Source organism: Echeneis naucrates, chromosome 20 (assembly GCF_900963305.1).
Source record: "Echeneis naucrates chromosome 20, fEcheNa1.1, whole genome shotgun sequence".
In the NCBI taxonomy this organism is placed as follows: domain Eukaryota; kingdom Metazoa; phylum Chordata; class Actinopteri; order Carangiformes; family Echeneidae; genus Echeneis; species Echeneis naucrates.
In genome coordinates, this window is record NC_042530.1 from 1,527,373 (window position 1) to 1,548,293 (window position 20,921).

The 20,921-nt window shown below is 43.5% G+C and overlaps 1 protein-coding gene across 3 annotated transcripts in view; it reads left to right on the forward strand.

The window, feature by feature from the left end:
• Positions 1-20,921, forward strand: part of drosha (drosha ribonuclease III) — an 84,832-nt gene that overhangs the window by 9,701 nt on the left and 54,210 nt on the right. For all 3 annotated transcript variants that reach the window (XR_003842304.1, XM_029529199.1, XM_029529200.1), the window contains exons 10-17: positions 1,447-1,518; positions 1,899-1,980; positions 2,296-2,370; positions 3,527-3,696; positions 5,937-6,061; positions 9,060-9,159; positions 14,109-14,216; positions 17,730-17,837. Coding sequence is in view for 2 of the 3 variants with exons in the window: in XM_029529199.1 (XP_029385059.1) it covers positions 1,447-1,518; positions 1,899-1,980; positions 2,296-2,370; positions 3,527-3,696; positions 5,937-6,061; positions 9,060-9,159; positions 14,109-14,216; positions 17,730-17,837 (840 nt within the window). In the remaining variant the exon portion in view is untranslated. The remainder of the gene's footprint in view (positions 1-1,446; positions 1,519-1,898; positions 1,981-2,295; positions 2,371-3,526; positions 3,697-5,936; positions 6,062-9,059; positions 9,160-14,108; positions 14,217-17,729; positions 17,838-20,921) is intronic.

Consider the following 20,921-nt stretch of genomic DNA (forward strand, 5'->3'; position numbering starts at 1 on the left):
TGATTATATATTAAACATAATTTCACCTAATTTTGATTAGGCAAATCACGTCACAATGTTTTGATCATGTTTTAAAGCTCCTGATCACCATTAATACTTTGTGCTTGTTATCTTCATTTTTCTGTGATTTAATTGCACTTTGTTATCAGATTTGTCTTCAGTCATTAGTGAACATTCAGTCACCTTATGTTCATTCAAAGCAAATAGAACAAATCATGGAATTATGTGATATCATCAACCTATCTTTATTCATTTTGCTTTATTTCTTTTTGGGATTGAATAAGATCTTCCTTGTATTCCTCCCACATCTACCATGAGCTCTATTCTCTCTCCTCTCTGATGTGGGAGCCTGCCAACATTTAACTCATGGGTGTTATTAGCTCTCTCCACACACCGGCCGAGAGAGAGCTGCTCAGCTCTGCGCTCCCCTCATATGATAAATTCATCCTTCTGCATGTCTGTTAGGGCAACATGTGTAATTCAGCTCAGCGTTTGAGTGACAAAAACCCCCCAAAAAACAACTTCTTCGCCGCTGTCTTCAAAAACAACTTAAAACTGGCTTTTTGCTTCGGGGCGGTGTCTTTACTGCCTGGACAAAGTGCTTCTCTCTCACTGTGCTGACCTTGTCGCAGACTCCTCTCGCTCACGTTTGAAGGCCCATCAGCGGCTGTCAAACATTAGAGAGGTCGTGGCTTAAAAGGATCCTCTTTCTTTGTGCAGCCATTTGAGCCACACGCTTGACTTTTTCTCCCAAGGAGCAAGTTTTAAAAGGAAAAGACAAATCGACAGGAGGCAACCAATCCAAATCAGTAGCCACGCTTGTGTTTGTTTTTTTCCGCATGTTTGAATAATAAACTACTTGGTCAATATCCTTCTAGCTTGAATAGAGCCTAGAGGATTAGCTGCGATTTGAACTGGATAATTTAAGCAGGCCTTGCTAAAAGCTGGGGTAAACGCTTCGTGGCAGTGTGGGGATTAAGAACCTCACCTGGTGATATCAGCATCCCCCGCTAGTTAGCCGCTGGGAAGGGCAAGAATAAATGTGACTCCCAGGTTAATCTCTTAAAATGGACCCCTGCGCTCTAGCAACAAAGAGCGTGTAACTAGGAAGATTAAACATAGAAGAGCAGGCTTATCTATTTGGTGAGATTTGAGTTACTTAATTTTCAAGAGTCAGGTGCACTGCCTGTGTGCGTCTGTGGAAGCAGCCGTCAGTGTTTTCAAACAGAACTTTTCTGTTGGTTTTTCTGCAAGTGCGATTTGTTGAGCGTCCATATTTTTCTCTTTTACCTGCACGTGGTTTTGAGTGCCATTTTGGGCAGGCTCCGCAGTAGAGATGAGGTTTTAATGAGTTTCCTCGAAAAGCTGTAACCTCTGCCTAACGCCATGGTAATGAGTCAACCCTTCCTTTCTTCTGCCCTTCCTCTGCTCCTTTCATCATCACAGATTCCATTGTGCCGTGTGATCCGCTTCAACATAGATTACACCATTCACTTCATAGAGGAGATGACACCGGAGGTCAGTGAAACCACACTTTATCTCCCAGCTCTTTCTCTCCCTTTTCTTACCCCTTTTTGTTTTTTTTGTTTTTTTTTATCTCAAACGGCTGAGCCTGAGCACAGCTGAGCCACATGTAACCCTCACACCTCAGTGTCTGGGTGAGCGGAGGTGATAATCCTTTTAGAGGATGGAGAGGAGATTCTTTTTAACCTGCTGAAGTTGATTAAGTCGATAAGGTGGCTTATGTGATAAAGTTAGAGAACTGGATTTGCTTATCAGTCATATCTGCATTAATACACTCCTGCCCTTATTTATTTATTTTTTTTTAAAATCTGCCTCCACTGTATGCTTACAAAATAATGTTATCAAACACCAACATGTCTGTCTCCTGTGTCCAGAACTACTGTGTCCGAGGCCTGGAGCTGTTTGCTTCCTATTTGTTCCAGGACATTCTTGAGCTGTATGACTGGAACCTGACAGGTAGGAGTCTTGTGCTTCTGGAGCTCATGCCTGGGCTGCGTGTATGTTGTTTGTTTTTACAGGTAAATTTATTGAGAAGCGGTTGAGAAAACAATGTCAACTTGAATGATTAAAAAGGAAAAAAAAAACATGTTTTCATGTTACTGTAACTAATTGTGGGAACAAAAAAAACAAAGCACAGTAACTGTCATGACATTGTCAAGCAACATGATTTGTCATTTCAGCCCTAACTTTGCCCTCATAATTTTAACCAAAGCAATGATGTTCTTATTGTGGATAGTAAAGTAAAAAGAAACTGTCTGCTGCTCCTTTCAGATCCTGAATGTGAAGATGACGCCTCTGTGTGCCAGCGGTTTCATTTCATGCCTCGTTTTGTCAGATTCTTACCTGGTAAGACTCATCTTTTACCGCTTATCTGTTTATGGGTTGGGGGGTGTGTGCTGAAGCCAATCCCAGCTCACTCTGGGCGAATGCAGGGTCACCCTGTACATGTCTCCAGTCCATCACAGAGACAGACAGAGACCAACATCCACTCAGACCTATGGACAGTTTAGAGTCACCAATGAACCCAAACATGGTGTCTTTGGATGGAGGGAGGAAACCCACACAGCACTAAGCCGCCTTGCTGGCCAATGAAAATCCAAGTCTAACACAAAATAAGAAAGGACAACATTTCTGCCCCTATCTTGATGTATGTGATATGTTCGGAGCTTCACTTTCAGAGCAGCTCTGCAGCTGTGTGGTGTTCATTTTTTATACACATGATGGTGCTGGTGCACTATGATACTGCCACACAGTTTGTTATGACAACCATGCCACCTACCTTCCCTCCATCAAAAAACAATTTCTCTCCCTATGTTTCCCAATTAAGTTTGCTACAAACACTTATCTGCCTCTTTCAAAATAAAAAAAAATTATGTTTCTGATGTGATCTGTAAAGAGAAACAGACTGGGAGGTACAGTGAGAGCACAATGATGTGTGTTTGAAAATTGCACACAGAAAGTATCTATCTATGTATATATATATGTGTGTGTGTGTGTGTGTGTGTGTGTGTGTGTGTGTGTGTGCGCTCGGTTTTATTTCTTTGCACATGTACATTCATATGTGACCGCCTGCTCACCGATGATTTTTAAGATATACATTTGAATGTTTGTCCAGCGTGCGTGCCGTTTGTGTCATTACGCATTGTGCGACATCTCGTTCAGACCTTTCTTCTGAGCAGCGCCCGTGATCACCTATGTGTTCACTGAACAGCGCAATTGTATTACACAGGGGACATTTCCACAGAATGTAATATTGGCTCAAAAACTGAGTTGGCAGAGGTGCGGCAGGGTGAGATGCTTGTATAAACACAAAGACTTTCTCCCAATGTGAAAACTGATTTTGGGCCAAAGATTTTGAACAATGAAAGAGTACATTGTATTGAAGCTTCGAGAAAAATTTTCCCTCAAGGAAAAAGTCACAGCTGGTTTATTTCCACAAATTTTAGCACATTTATTTATTTATTTTAAATGAACTGTATTCATTTTTATAAATATGTCTTAGATGGTGGAAAGGAGGTGCTGTCCATGCATCAGGTGCTGCTGTACCTGCTGCGCAGCAGCAAGCCGCTGGTCCCCGAGGAGGAGATTGCAGATATGCTGCAGTGGGAGGAGCTGGAGTGGCAGAAATACGCGGAGGAGTGCAAGGGCATGATCGTCACCAACCCGGGCATGGTGAGGCCTCAGCTTCTCTGTAACGACAGGAGGTGGCCTTGTCTTCCATTTCAAGGGCGTTAGTCACCCCCAACCACGACACCGCAGGGATAAGGCAGTTCATGTTAGCCTGTGACATGAACAATCTCACCTATTATCCCCAAGGGCGTTGGCTGTCATCAACACTGGTTGGGGCGACGCTTTTATGGCACGGTGAAGTTGGTTAACCTTCTTGTATGGCCCATATTTTAAAGAATGTAGAATAATTGTGTTTGGGTAAAGGTGAAGATGTCATTGCTAGCTAAAAGGTTGAATATGAACAGTGAATATGATTGTGTAACCTTTGTGGCACGACTGAGTTATTGAGTCAGCTGCCCCTTCTGGCAGGCTTGAATTGTTGCTGTCAGGTCCTTCATGTAGGCGGAGGTATAATAATCTTCCATCTGGAGATTCAAGTTAAAGATTGGTCTGCCAGTCAAACACAGTGTATCAAATATGTTATCATATAGAGACTTGGAAAGTAGAACTGTCTCTGATGATTGTCTGCTTTGTCATCTGCACTGTCACTCTTTGGTGTTTATAAGCATTTCCTCTAGTAAGAAGTAGACTTGGCTCAAATTATTCTTCTTAAGTTATGTCGATGATATGAGCTGCTTCTACCAGATTTGTCTCTATCACCCATTATTGATAGTTAATCCGTTTAGTCAGTTAGAGAAGAGAGAGAGCAGTAAAAAAAATAAAATAAAAACCCAAGAAGGGCTGCCCTCACTCAACTCCATCATGGTGAAAGGCTGTAAATGTTACAGCCTCGAAGTCCTGTCTTAAAATGACTGAAGTGGGTGGCGGAAACAGAGTCAGAGCAAAGTGCTGGACAGTGTGCGGCAGGGCAGGGCAGCACAGCTCGTTTCTGTCAGCTGCTGCGATACTTTCAGCTCTGGTGTCCAGCTGACAGCGCTGTCAGAAGCACAGCAGGAGACACTCTGGTGCAGTAGAGATTTCCAAACTGAGCTATAACCAAGACGCCAACTTTTTACTTTCTCTGCCCGTGTGGGAACTTCATATTTTGACATCCCAGATGATGAACAAAGACCTTAAAACACGAGTTTCTAAGTATAACACGAGAGTTGCCTATGGGAGTGGAGAGCTTAACATGATGTGTGCGGAGGAGTGCTTCGCTTTGTAGTGTCGAATTAGCTGACCCTTAAATTTGTGAGCTGGGGGCCGCCCTAAAAAGTTCTTAAAACTAAAGGGGACTTTTAATGGGCGTTGTTATATCCACCTAATAATCCAAAAACCGCAGCTATCCAATTACAGTTTTTAGGAATTGCGTTTTGTTTTTGTTTGATCAGTAGTTCAACAGATAACAGATAAAAAACTTTCACTGTTTGTTGATTTATACAATTATTTATACCCTCAAATATGTACAAGATAGTACGTTCTTAAGCCCTCAGAAGCCTGCTCATTAATTACTTAATATCTTTTCAAAGCTATGGGTCCCAGCTCAGTCTATACATGCTTTTGTGTTACACCAAGGTCACATGCTACTACAAATTAAAGAGCCCGATGCCGATCAAGCAGGCATGCTTGAGTGATCATCATGCACAGTGTCACGGTCCACAAATGAGGGCACAAATATCCCAGACCTTCAATCAGCTACGGCCCTTTTACGTGTAAAGAACCAGTCGACACTAAATGGCCCAGTATATATAAATTAGCCTTTATGATGTACTTGGGTTAAGATTGTGAACAGTGTAATCATCAAACCTTTCATCAAGCCAATCTTACCTAATTGTGCCACTTTTTAGAGAGAAACCTCTCGCTCTCAAATCAGGGTTTGTATGCAGGTTGTGACGAGCAAGCGCGGCTAATGTCAAGGTGAGCCCGAGCCTTGAGCCATCTGCCGCGCAGCTCATCACGCCTTATGCTACAGCCCTCCTCCCTCTGATCTCACAAAATGCCTGACAGGCTAACTGTGATTTGGGAGTCAGCTGAGGATGTGTTGCTTGTCAATCTTCTCCCCGATAAGGGTGTCAGAAGTTGGCGTGCCCATCCCTGATGCCACTTTATCGCTGTTGTTCCATGGCTATGAGCCAAAGCTGGGCCTTGTCTCGTTACATCCCCGTGACAGACGACCCTCCTGGCGTGGATTATTTGTTCTTTCACATATTGGTTGCAGATGATTGAATGATGGTTGCCTTGTAGCTAGATGAATGTGTTTATACTGTAACTTGACTTGATGCACTTCTTTTGCTTTTCCCTAGAAACCCAGCTCAGTTCGTATCGACCAACTGGACAGGGAGCAGTTCAACCCCGATGTCATCACCTTCCCCATCATTGTTCATTTCGGGATCCGTCCTGCTCAACTCAGCTACGCTGGAGATCCTCAGTAAGATCACATACATAAACGCCTGTGTGTGCGTACACACACGTAAATGTCGATCAGCCACCCGAGCACAGAATTTCCCCTCATAGTTTCCACCTGCTATGTACCGTCTCCCTCGTTCCCTCTGCTCCTCAATCACCACCGCTCTCCCAGGACGTCGTGACGGCACAATCCTTCGTATCACACACAGAGGAGCAACGAGAGTGGCGTATGTCGGCGAAGATGGGAGATAGACGGAAAGCTGGGAAGGGCAATAGAAAGATAAAATGAGTTGCATGACATTTTCACATGCGCCGTCACGGGTCCTGGATTTCCGCTGGGTGCCTCCGCCATGGGAACAACTGTGGTTTATGTCTCGTGAATAGTAATGTCACATACACACACGCCATGGGGTAGCAGTAGGGAATACTGTACTATGCTGCTGCATAATTAAGAAAAATCAGTGTATTAGATAATCCGAGCTGCGTCCTCTCGAGGTGCTCAGGAAGACAACAGCAATCAAAACTTAACACACAACTTAGTTTCTGTGCTCTTACTTTGAATCCCGGCCTACGGAATCCCTTTAAAGTCAAATATCTGGTTTTAACCACAAAAGTTAGGAGTTGCTGGAGTAAAATTCTGATGATGAAGACAAGTAAGAGGGTGATCAGTAGGAGATCCATTTAGCCAGAACTAGTTTGCTTCCTCCTTCTGACTAATGTCCTCTCTCCCCTGCTGCTACATTTTAGCTGTCTGAGCTTTTATCCCTGTGCACCCTGCTGCCGTGTCAAACTTCTCAAAGTGGCAGACAACGACAAATTTATGGATGGACTGGGACATCATTAGCAGATGCAGACACGAGTAGTAAGAGACCAGTGGAAAAGATTTCCTACCACTGCTAATGATGCGTGTAGCAAGGGCAGGAGTTGGTGTTGATTGCGGCGGCAATGCCACAGAGAGGGAGCCTTGGACACAGCAGCAGCAGCAGCATATATTAACTCAGGAGACTTAAGAAGCTGTGTTGTCTTCTTCAACAAAAGAGGGATGAAGCAACAGAATAGCAGAATAGAAGGAGTGAAAAAGATATGAAATGTGTGCAGAGATGCGAAAAACAAAATACACGGGAGTTTAAGAGACAGAGGAAGTTGAGAAGAGGAGATAGAAACACACCTCTATCCCTTTCAGGCATGCAGGTGAATGTGCTGTCAGTTTAACGTGTCTCCTTCCCTGAATCAGACCCACATTGTCTTTTTCTTTTTTTTGGTGAAAGTCGTGCATGCAGTCTTACAGGGTTGGATCTAGCAACATCCCTGCAACACCTCCAACATGGCTTGAATTTAAATTTACACCTCACGGTATAGAGTCAGAAAAGTCTCCCTTTCCCCACAAACCCGAAGTTGAGCTGTAATTTACATACTCCACTCTCATTGAGCTGTTTTTTTGTTTTGTGCTGGTACACAGTGAAGTTGATCATTTCTCAGACTGTGCTGTTTCCATGTGCCATTTATCTCACAGAAGGTCTGGAAGCTTTTATCAAGTATGTACTTCTGTTTTGTGTTGAAAGCACAGCAAACAACCATTCTGTAAAAAGAGATGTTGCGGGCAGTGCCAGCTTAAAGTTCAGTTTTTAATGTGTGGTGTTTTATCACATCTCTAGTTTTTTGATAAAGCACAAAGGTAAATAATGCGAGTTTTTAAATGCAAACCTTGCTCTGTCTTCCAATAACCTTGCAATGAATTTATCACAGGCTAACATCTTGTCAGTTTTCACTATGCTCTGCCCTCTCAGAGTATTCACTGTGCTCCAGTATGTCCAATACACCACTGTGTGAATGAGAAGATTAATTTGGCGATCTCTGAGAAAAACACTGCTTCCCTTAGCAGATAGATGAAGCCTGCAATGTTACAGATGCTGTGTCTGCAAAGGGTTAGAGACGAGAAGCGGAGGAAGTGGGGGTGAAGTGAGAGGAAGAGGCAGCATATGCTAATGAAGCATGTGCAGGGAGTGGCGAGAGCCGCGGCAGTGCTACCCCAAGAGCACACGGCGGATCTGTGGAAAGGTCATTGGAGCGGATTGGGGATGAGGGGGCCTCCCAGGCTGCATAGATGTTCTCTCTCTCTTTCTCTGTCTTTCGTCTACTCGGGCTGCTTCAGTGTGGAGGTGGTGGTGAGCTGATAATCGGGGCGGTAAAGCCGTCTCATTCCCTCGTCTCAGTCTCTAATGAAGTCCCCACTATTAAAGCTCTATAATTCTTCTATTCCACAGTATACCCCCAGCTCCCTCCTCTTCTTTTCTTCCTCGGCTCTCTCTTGCTCGCCTTCTCTCTTTTTATGCCTCTCCCCTTTCTCTCTGTCAATGCACCATCCTGTCCGCTAAACCCCACCACCTTACCTCGTCATCCCACCAATCATAATTGAATAACTCTGAGTAAATGAGGAGAAAGTCTCCTGAATGGGAGCAGAGCGGTCACACTCGGCCCTCAGTGCATCATCAATCAGGAGCGCTGATTGAAAAGAGAGTGTCGGGGTGTGGGGGAGGAGAGAGAGAGGAGGAGGGCGGTAAGTATGGTGGCTACATGTCACCTTCCCGATAACGCCCTGTGTCTTTTCAGATGCAAATGAGCGCAAAGACAATGAGGTTTCATAGAAACGAGAATGAGGAGGTTGTGAAGATTGCTCTTGAGCCACATGTCAGGGCCGTTTAAATGTTTCACCGCTTACATCTTTTTACCAGAAGAAGAAAATGGGGTGAACTGCAAATTGTCAAGTCAGTGTGTGTGCGCATGGCCCTCCGCTCCCAGTTCAAACGGCCGACATCAGAAACACAGAGAATCTTCTGTGTCCACTGGACTCACACACAAGCAGCTAATGCAATAACGGCCGCAGGCGACTGTTAAATTATGTTTAATATCAGCCAAGCTGCAGATAAAATATTGATGTGTTGTTGCATAGCTGGAGAGTGAAGAGGGAAAGGGGGAGATTACTCCTGTCAGCCTGACACCACCTTATTTACTCCTGGCAGGTACCAGAAGCTGTGGAAGAGCTATGTGAAACTACGCCACCTGCTGGCCAATAGCCCCAAGGTCAAGCAGATGGACAAGCAGAAGCTGACACAGAGAGAGGTGGGTTGAAAGATAACACGCTTTGATAGATATTCATTCAAATTCTCACACTCTCATACATTGCCAGGTGGTTTTCAGTTTTTTTTTTTTTTTTTTTTTTTTTGTGTGTGTGTGTATGTGTCGATGTTGGTGCAAAGTGCTTTCAATTAAAATCGTTTAGAAGTTAATTCCCTGAAAATATGTGTGATTTTAACCCGGGCCCTGACACACCGGAGCACTTCCAGACTCCAGCAGAAATTTGACACTCACAGCCATTCATTTCAAAATACAAACTATTCACATGACTATTATTTCTGCTGTGCACACTGATTTCAATTGCTGCTTATCTGGAATCCAACCGGCATCGCTTCAAACTAACAAGGATGCTGAAATTACAAACTGCAGGCTTCAAAATGGCAGCTCACAAACCAAATGGCGACATCACAGTGGGTTGATCAGGTTTAGCCCTTTTCACTCAGAAATGAAATATGTCATTAGCTTTCTTTACAGTTGTCTTTCCAAGGGTTTTTCCTAAGTACTAGTTTGTAGTTGTATATTAGAATGGAAACATGGGCAGTATGCATCTGTGCCGATGAAAGGCTAAGTTCATGTCACAAACAATAATCAAGTGCATATATGCACACTGAAACAGTTTTCCCTCTGTTTAAACTGGCTGTTAAAAATAAAATGGATTTCAGTGAGTAATAAGCAGCTTCAGGAGACTAAAGACAGACTAATCAAGAGGTCGTTTGGGCCCCCGACTATTGGTTTATGTGAATAATGTGAAGCAGTTCCTTTTGAATGCATAATTTAGATGAATACACAGCTCAGAATAAGAAGGCAGCAGGTTTTCTCCTGAGCCAAGTGTGAAGGTCAAATCACCTCTAGGGACGAGAGCGGAAAAGGTTTAGGCTTAGTGGAGTAATGACCACGTAGCTACTGGGAATCACGGAGGTACAGGTGATGTGTGTGTGGCCTGAAGTCGTGCTTTCTCCCACTGTATCTCTCCTGCAGGGACTGCATTAGCTTCTCGGCAGTAGATACAGCTTTACCTGTCTCTAAGGCTTTGAGTGTGCTACAGATCCAGTCTGTTCCTTTGAGGTCTGTTTGATACACTCTGAACCAATAATGAGCAAGAACTGGGAGCTCAATTAGCTTGTTTCCTAGGTAGCTCAGCAGAGCTCTCTGGCTAACAGGCCCTGACAATCCTACTGTCAGCCTGCACTGGAGCAATTACCGAAGCCCAAACACATGCACACTCACACACTGGGTCCATCAGGCTCCACCACAAACATTAGCCATGTCAGTGTCTTTACGCTGCAGTGGCAGTGTGGCATCACTACTTATCTGATGCCTGAGGGACCACTGAAACTTCCTGTGTAAATGGTCTTTCACTGAAACACTAAACACCTGTTCCTCTGATAGGCATTTGCTACCTATAAGAATCCTCCTGTCAGGGGTGTTCACAGCAATGTTGTGCTCCTCCAGCTGGCTCTTTGATACCTCTGCACCTGGTTTGAAGTCTGTGGAGCTGCTGGGAGACCAGAGGTGTCTACCTTGGTGAGAACTGGCCTTCACCAGCAGGCCACCAGGGCACATGCCTGTGTCCATTTCTAGATCTCATGCTGGGAGTATGGAGGGTTTGTGGGTGGGTGTGCGTGTGTGGGTGGAGGTGTTGTGGCATTGAGGCTGCCAATGTGTGTGTGTGTTGCCCAGATGGATTTTGTGCAGAGCCCTCAGCCAAAACACTCTACTGGGCCTCAACCGAACTCATACTGTTACTAAAGAAAAATTTTTCTTCTTTCTTTCTTTTTCGTTCTCTGTAGCGACTTGACGTTGGAAATAATAATCATCTTTCAACTTTCAGTGGTTTCAGTAACCTATAATGACTACGTGAAAATGAAGTACCTAAGTATGTTACTTTATTATCTCTTATCTCTAATTTGAATAAGTATTCAGCCTCGAGTCAGTGCTTAGCCAGTGAATTCAGCTCCGAGTCTTCTTTATCAGCTCAGCATATGTGGATTTGGGGATTTGTTCTGATTCTTCCTTGCAGATTTGGCCAGGCTCGGTCGAGCTCTATGAGGAGTATCTTTGAAAAGCTATCTTCTACTCATTCCACAGATTTTCCTTTGATTTCCAGTCTGGGTTTCAGCTGGGCCACACACAAGAACTTAAGACTGTTTTTCTCAGTCTATTCCAGTGTTGATTGGGATGTGTTCATAAGGATCATTGTCCCACTGCAGTGCTATGTTGGCCCCAATCTTGAGATTCTGGCACTTAAAGCTGGCTCCTTCATAAGAACTTATATTTATTTGGTCCCTAAGTTTTAGGAAACAATTTGTGAAAAAATACAGAGAAGATGAAGACACTTGCAAGTTTGGCAAAAAGTGAGGAAGTTGCTTGGAAAATCAACATAGAAGGCAAAATAAATTTCAAAACTAACCCATAAAACACTTGGTTTTCTTTTTTAGTAGTATTTATTTTAGACTGAATGAACAGCCTATTTGCAAATTGAAGGATCATTGGTTGCTTTGAGCTACTCTGAAGATGGCGGAAGAGGAAAGAAGCAAGTTTTCCTCTAATGAAGAGAGCGCTCAGCACGTTTCACGGATATATACAGACATATACAGATTGGTGACAAATCAAACGAAGAATCAACAAAATGTTTTATTAAGACATTTGGCTGTTGTGTGCTGCCAAAATGGCTTCAGTGCTCTTTGGCAACTCCTGTCTTCACTCATTTGGTGTTGGTTCAGAGCCCCGTCTGACAAGACACTCCAAAATCTCCAACAGGCTTTCAGTTGGGATGAGTTGACTTCAAAAGCAGCAGCATTTGATTCACATCATGTTCCCACTCATCAAACCATTAGCGACCCCCCGCCTTGTGCCTTGTAGATTAGAGGGGGAGGGTTGGCTTTTTAACCAGGGTGAAACCTCACCTGTTTTTTGCATCATAAAAGCAAATCACTCTGAAAAAGTTTTTGATGATTTGCAGTGACCCTTTGCTTCCTCACTGTGGCAGTCAAGCAGATAGGCTCCGTACCTGAACGCTACACACAACCTCACCTACATGTGGACAACATGGTGTAGGATGACTGCTCCGTCAGCCCCAACCAGGTTTTGTTTTTTTTTTGTTGTTTTTGTTTGCATTGCTGCACAAATGTCTTCATCTCTGTAACAACACTGACTTTCTCAGTCACCTGAGGAAAAAGTTGCCATTTTGTTTATCCCTAATATATCGCACTAATGCAGAAATATCATGCTCATCAGATGTGTACTTCTGACCCCAATTGCTGACATCTTGAAATCCAGACGTCACCTTCATCACCGTTCCTTTCTGTCTGAAGCTCCTAATATTTATGCCCAAACTGTGAAATCTCTTTCAGTGTCACTTAGATCTTTTCAACTCTACGTGGAAGCATCTGCATTCCTTATGTTTATTCCGTTTCAGTTTTTTCCTTTAATTTGTCACCATTCTGGTTCATGCATTCATTTGGACCATGCTCCTACAACTTGAGATACATGCATTCAACCTCCATAGCAAAAAGAAAAAAAAAAAAAAAGTCAATGTAAATAGTCTAAATGTGAAAGGTCTGGAAGCCCAACAAAAGTTTTATTTGTCTGCTAGAAACCATGAACATTTACATCAATTATTTATGTAAATGCAGAGGTTAGTTTTGGAAGACCTTATCCTGGATGACCTACAAGTGCCCTCGCTTTTAATCTTCAAGCTTTGCATAGTTCAAACAATGTGAGGAATGTGGTGAGAATAAACTAAATCCCCCTAAATGAACCTGCAAAAGCACAAGTAAGCAAAGGCAGCACACATGCAACAGATGTACCCTTCTGAGTCCTGCGGGCATTGAGTTGCAGACGGCGTCTTTGGTGTTTGACCCCAGCCTGATCCAAAATGCAAACACTCCCTTCAGCAGAAGTATGTGATATAAGTGAAATGTTCCCTGACTCGTTGGTCTCTCCACCTCCCCTTCCAGGTTAATTATTTAGTTTTTGTATTTCTGTCCATTCCTTGACCCTGCAGAAGTCCCAGAATAATAAAGTGTTTATATATCATTCACACTTCTCTATGATTACTGCGTTCCATATACAGTGTGCTTGGCTGTGTGTGGGGAGATTTGTGTGTTGTTGTGTGTCATTGTGTGTGCGTGTGCGGCGCGTGGGTGCTCGTGTTCACTTTGATGCACAGTTCAAAGTAGGATGGCATTATTTATTCATGCCTTTGTTGTTCTTATTTTCTCTGCGAGTCAAAAATTCCTGGCGTTCCATTTTAGGCAGATCATGGCGAACTCAGACTGAGTCGATAGTGTCTCGGTTCAGTGAATCATATGCATGCACACAGACTCTTAGGAGGTGCACTCTGTCAATGCTTTTTCCTTACTGGTTGTTATTAGTAGGGCCCTCTTGTCTCAAACTCCACTCCCCCTACTGAATTTGCAGTTATTGTCTATAGGGCCGACATGGTGCTCTGTGTGTGTGTGTGTGTGTGTGCGTGCCTCTGTTTTTCTGTGATGATTCCTGCTGCTGCTGCTGCTGCTGCTGCTGCTGCTGCTGGTGGTGGTGGTGATGATGGAGCTACCTCCAGGCTCTTCTACAGTGGTTTTAATGGGCAGGCAGGTGCTTTGGCTCTTGGTGGCTGGGACTGAAGCCTCAGCAAAAGCCTGCCTACACCGAGCACCACCACTGCCCACAGCCATGCTGACCCAATGCAGCGCCTCAATTAGCCAGGACCAGCAGAGCTGTCACTTCCTCCTGCTGCTTCTGTCCACCACTGTACTGTATATGTGTCAGGGAGGTTTCAGTTTATTGCATGTGCCAACCTATCTGTTGGTGAGCAGGAGCGAATGAAGGGAGGGGTGAGGGCGGGGTGGGGCTTTCTCAGGATGGGAGCTGCTGTCCCCGTAGGCTGTGCTCCTGCAGATCAATAATTGACTGGCTGGTTGTTTTGGCAGGAAGCTCTTCAGAAGATCCGTCAGAAGAACACGATGCGCCGTGAGGTGACAGTGGAGCTCAGCAGCCAGGGCTTCTGGAAGACTGGCATCCGCTCCGACGTCTGCCAGGTAACACCCGGTCCGCCGTGCCCAAACACCCACACATGCATATCTGCTGCAGTATGTCGTCATGGGTCAAACACCTGAACGCTCATAGATGTACTGCAGCTGAAGATGCACACACACTCGCATATTTGAAATTAAACACACTGTGTACCGTACAAGTGCTGCATAGTGCTTTAAAACCGGATTCAAAAAGTCATTAAAAACAAAACATTTTTCAACCTTCAAAAAATTCAAAATCTCAAAATATTCAGCTCATGATGGTTTGAAACAAAGCAAGCAAAGTATTGCATTTAAAAATCTGTTGATAAATGACTTAAAGTGATGAATCAATTGAGCATTAAGCTCTTAAGGGAGACTATTACAGAGGTTGGATCCTCCGACTGCTAATGACTGCTCACCTATTGACACCAGTCTGTGTGTAACAACAGTCTTTGGAGTCAAGATCCCAGCAGCCACACCATGTGGAGGGTATTTATGAATAATTCTGTCTTATTACCAGTCATTGTTATAGTTTTTGCCACATTTCTTGTCTGTAATAATACCACTGCTCACCAGGTAAGGTCGTGACAGTAAAAAGATTTTATTGTCAACATCCGTCACTATTCAGAGACCGACTTTCACACAAACAGTTTCCCTGTGAAAGGACGGTTTATGAGTGTTTCTCAGGGTGTGCACACTTGTAGCTGTAACCCCTAATAAAGATGTGCACAACATCTTGGTAAAGTGTTCATCTGTACACAACCTGCCTGTTAACAAACAATTACAATAACGGCTATGAGAATGACGGGCAGAGCTACATAAATATGCAATACTTTGCAATCATCCTTTAAAAGGGCAGATACATGGACACAGAAGTAAATCCACTCAGACAGACACAGTCCAGTGCTCGCTGCACAGCCACAGTCAGAAACTTCTGATCTTTCCACACGTTGCGTCACTCCTCCATTCAAGTGTCAAAATCTGTGTAAGGAAAGTGGAATCCCACAGAGCCTTAGCAGCCATACCCTTCATTAAGTAATGTCTCAGACCTGACAGTTTATTTATATACAACCTCACCACCAACACCAGAACTCACCTACCATTATCTGCCTCAAGGAGTTGTTACAGGCAGAACAGACCAGGATGCAGTTTCATCTAGGTGCGGTCGGCGCTGTACACTATCTTGATCTTGGGAAAGTGGGACAACATATGCAGCATACCAGTCCATGCGTACGTACTAGTTAGCATGAGCGGCCCTAATGAGACTAGAACCGTGGACCCGAATGTGTTAGTGTCACGCCTTGCCCACTGAAACATACAGGGCTGCATTTGTTCGTGGATTTGTCAGTGCAATGAAATGCACTAGTGTTCTATTTTATAATTCCTCCGTTCATTGTCAGGGGCAGCATTTTCTGCCTGTTACTCTGAAAATAATTGGCATTAGCGTTGCACATCTCTTCCTTCTGAACACATCCCCGATCCGTGTGCAGAAACGATAGCCCACAGCTGATACTCCTCTCCAAACTTGGAGAGCAATGACAGAAAGTTCTACCCTGGCAAACCAGACCTCTCTTGACCAGCCGACCAGTTAGGTCTAGCAAAGAAGGATCCAATCCATAATTGCTGCCCAATTATATTTGCTTCAAGCTGTACTGCTATGACTAATTGGTTCATGAATAATTTCACCTCGAACTGCAGCTGTACAGTCTGCACAACATGTGACATAGACGAGAGATAACGGCAAAAGTGACCCATAGTTTCCTGATTCTAAAAGAGGGGAACGAAAAAATAGACTCACTCGTTACCGGCAGCACTCGGCTACACCAAGGTTGTTTAACTTGAAAGGCTCAGTCAAGGACCAGGCTACACATTTGAGGCAGGGATGAAATGTATTTACTCATCAGTGATTTCTTTATGAATTTCAAATTTGCATTTTTTTTTTATTTATTTTTTCCCCCTGCCCTGTCTTCTGCTTGTTTTAACTTATAGAGAAAATAAGTATAGGCTGATCTCTATTCACACAAACAGTGGTGCATTAATTTATTTGTCATCACTTACCATCGACATTAATCCACCTACTTAAATATCACATTATCAAGCCAGAACACAGAGGGATCTAAGTTTTTATTGAAAGAAGGAAATTAATTAAATTTATTCAGCAAATTTAAACTGCTCTAACACTTGGCATTGCTGAATATGCTTTTTCTCATAACGTCTTTTTGAAACAAATTACAGTCGAGCACTGTAAGCCTTTAGCCTCACAATGACATCTCCATTGCACAAGATGTAGTGTAGAAATCGGAATGGATGAGACTTGAAACAAAAAAGATGTTCATTTACTTTTTATTATTTCTTGCATAGGAAGGAAATAGATGAAATAAATACTAGAAAGCAAGTAGGGATAACCTCTTTATTGCATTCCAGTTATTAAAAGAATGATATAGTTAGCTTTTAGTACAATTTAAAGTTAATACTTGTAATAATTCAGCCAGCAGGGGAAGGAGAAATTCAAGCCACTGGTCCAGTTGAACAGTGTCCAAATCATCAGCACGTCATCTGTGACAGTAAATTAGAACTTTGCCACCTTTTTAATTAGTGGGGTTTCTACTATAACAAGCCTCCATCCTGCCTTTCTACACACACACACACACACACACACACACACACATACTCGGTCACTCAGGCAGGTCAGGCTCTGCAGACATGACCAGGGCCTGGCTTTGTTAATTGGCTGCTTAACAAGGCCTGGGGAGTGTGTCATCACGGCCCCTGTGATGGCCCCCGGGCTACGTGGCAGCACCACTTGTAGCTGCTGGGCCCTGGACTCGCCCTCCCCAGCAGCGCTAATTAAAACATGCATGGCTCCCTCCTCGCTCGTTTGGTGGCACGGGGTTAATGTGTCTACACCAGCCTCCACTACAGTTCCTCAGCCGCCCCGACGGTCAGACTTGATAAGCCACCACTAATGATTCTGTAGATTGGCTCCCAGACTGTCAGATTCATTTGCTGACCACTTGCTGTTTTCTCTTTTGTTTTCATCCTTACTTTCTCACAGCCTGGCTTTCCCTCTTCCCTTCATTCAAAACTACTCCTCCATCCTTTTTCACTTTGTCTTTCTCAAACTTTTTTTTCTTTAGATATAATTCAGGAGGGTCACAGGGGTCTGTCTGTGTTTCTCTGAATGTAAGTGTGTCAACAAATGGGCTTTGATTTGACTGTTCTGTCCAAATGTGGATTTTCCTCCTCTGTCATTCCCTCTCACAGTGCAGCGATTGGGTTTTTGATTATTTCATCTCTCTGTTGCAGAGCACCACTTAATAAATAATGACTAGATGATTGATTTCTCCTTCCCTGTTCCCTCTATCAATTCTCTCGCTTTCTGTCTCCCAATCTCTTCATCACACTTTCTCTCGAAACATGCTTTCACTTCCCATCTTTCACATAAGGCGCAATCCTGATTTTTCATCTCTGCCTTTTTATTTTTGTTCCGTCTCCTCTGTTGCCCCTTTTTGAAAATTCTCTCTCCATCCTCCACAGCACGCCATGATGCTGCCAGTCCTCACTCATCATATCCGGTACCACCAGTGTCTGATGCACCTGGATAAGCTGATCGGCTACGTCTTCAAGGAACGCTGCCTCCTTCAGGTAAAGCAGAGGCATGACAACACCGTGTCCCGAACCCCGACCCAGGCTGCAGTATTTAAAGGCTTGCATAGCTGATAACTACCATGTAGGCAAATCCTTGTGCTTCTTTTAGGCCTGGTGTGTAGTAGTAGTAATAGTGTAGGTTAGATAGCCAGGTGAGAAAGGGAAAAAACTAACAAAAAAAAAAAAAATAATGTGCTGGGGTCTCTTGTGTGCAGAGAGGCAGTGGCTGCCTCATTATTGTGCCCATTCCAGCTCTGCAGGGATAGCTGAGGTGGAAACAGGGCCTCAGAAGTCAGCTAAGGTAACCCACACACTGGCCTGAGTCATATCTCTGCAGCGAGCAGCCCAGGCCTGCTGTGAGTCGCAGTGACAGTAGTCAGGACAACAACAGCCTCCTCCGTAATGCCAGCTCTCCCTTGTCAGGTCTGCAGCCTCAAGCGTTGAGCTCTCAGAGCACACCCTGCGGCTTCCTCAAGTAATATTGGAGAGCTGTCATAAGCTGATACATTAGAAATCAATGTGTTGTAGCCTATCCATAGTTAAAAAGGGAAAAGATGCATTAAGATTCGCTCAAGGCTGTGTGTGTCTGCGTGTGTGGTGTACATGACCGCTCAGTGCTCTGGGTGTGTTTATGTATTGGGGATTTGCATATATTGATCAACGATTGGCCTTTTTGTCGTTTGTGTAATGATGATCCGTCATTAAGAATGCTAAAAAGGAAACACTGACCCGCTGCCAGCTGCCCGAGAAGCTGCGGTGCTCGGACAGAAGGAGACACCCATTTTAGGGTGACATCTTGGTCCCTTGGAGAGAAGTTAATAGATTTATCCCTCCTTCTTAAAAAAAAAAAAACAAAAAAAACAAAACAACAACAAACAAAAACCAGACAAAAACAAATCAGTTTGATGGTGACCTCACATCGAAGCCTCTGCAGTGTGTTTCCCGTCTGTCTGCATCGCAATTCTATAAATGTTAATACCACAACATTGCTCTCTTTGTGTGTGTGTGTGGATGAAGGCAGAGCTGTCAGCAGTTCACTACTACTGGGACTGAAATGGCCAAAGTAGGGAGCCATCACGGCTGGGCTTACTGCACCTTTCTCATCTACTGCGCACACACATCAGCAGCTAATGTCCCACAGTACACACACTTTCTGCCCAGATAGGTTTGGACAGAACGGCTGCAGGAGTGCAATGGTGCTTGTTCAAACAGCCTTCTCCAAGTCAGAACTCATTTCAGATTTGCCATCACTTCCCATTTGCCTCTACTCTAATAGGATGATCACATTTAATGAGTTGAATGTTTTCCAGTGGCAGTCTGTTCATTTCTATCATGAGAGAATCTGGGACCACATTTTGATTGTGTTACAAGGAGTTCTACTTTGATACCGGCTTTTGTGTGTACCTTGAAAGTCATTTAAGTGTAGTTGTACATAAAGAATGGGTGAATTTCGACGTTTGAAGCCAAAATACATATTTGATAATATTACTTTAAAGGAGAAAGACACTTGAAATCTGTCTTTGAGTGTCTGTTTCAGGTTTGGGAAAAGCCACTTAGCCAATAAATTGCTAAATATAAGAATTCCAGACATTTGCTTCAAAGCCAGCGGTGACAGCGTAACACAAAAGCTGTATATTTTGCTTGTGAGAAATGGTGACTTGATGAATACCCACAGCTCCTTGTGTAATCCTTTACAGACTCCCAGCCCATGCCCTCTGGACCCCTTCTCTCTCCTTTATTTAGGCCAGCAGCTTGCTTCTGAGCCTGTTTCCATGTTTTTGAGTGAATGGGTGAATAGGAGGCCGAAGAGTTTTTGATAAAAGTGCAGCCATTTCAGAACCACTTCTCAAGAGGCTGAGTATCTAATGCTCATATGACTGATTTTGAGTGAACCATTTCCCCAAGAATAAAATTTAGTTTTCATAAAGTAACTTTATATTGATGGTTCAGCAGCCTGGGCAGAAGAGTGGTATCCACTGTAGGTTTGTTGTTTAGATGATTACATCAAAATAAATAAACCAGTATCCAGGAAAAAAAAAAAAAAAAAAAAAATTAAAGTTTGGTTAAATTACCATTCTTCCAGTATAAATAGTGGTGAGCTGGAAACATCCATTGTTGGTTCGAAGTCAGGAGATTTTAGAAGACATAATGTTTCAGCCTGCTGACGACTTTGTTGAGATGCCCATTTCCTTTTTCAGGACGACTCAGCACCTTGACACAGAGCCAAAACTTTTACTAACTACTGCTGACCGTGATATTAGAGGGTTCGACTGTCCGGCGAAATGTCCTGACCTGAACTCTATCGAGAATCTATGGGATATTGTCAAGAGGAAGCTGAGAAACACTTGACACATCAATACAGACGAGCCGAAGCTGCTATCAAAGCAACCTGGGCTAAGAGAGAACTCAGAACTCGAGCATTTTGGAGACGGTTGATTTTTGATTTCCATGAACTTTAATGAAACAAATCCAAAAGCTAAAAATAGAGCAGTAATATTTCATTCTACGTGAATTTAAAATAAATGAAATTTTTCAGTAAACTGTACCAAAAAAAAAAAAAAAAATCCATGATATATATATATATATATTTTTAAACACACCTATAGATATTTCTTAGCAGGGGTCACGTCTACATGTAGCACCCCAAGAAACCCTGTTCTGAACGAGGGCCGGGCTTTGGGCTCGCTCTGAGGACCTGTCTAATGGACATTGGTGCAGTGAAGGAATACCAAGCAGCAATGGGCAAGCTCGAGTCTTCCCTGGAGCATAATATAATGGCCTCTCTGCGTTAGAGACAGGAAGGCCCTAACAACATAATATATATGAGTGAGAAGTTGTCTGAAACACATGAATGAATGAACCAAATGAATGTTTTTAGTGAAGAACGGGTCTTGGGTGGTCACTCTTGGTCCAGGACAGCTGAAGTGATATTTTAAAATGCGAATTTTTGTTCTTGCTGTGAAGAGTAATGAGCTGTACTCCCATTAAAGGAAAAATAATTTATTTCCTCCCATTTTTTTCCTTCTTTTTCATACTTTCCTTAGAAGAGATGAAAGCCGCGGATCATTTGGGAGACCAGGC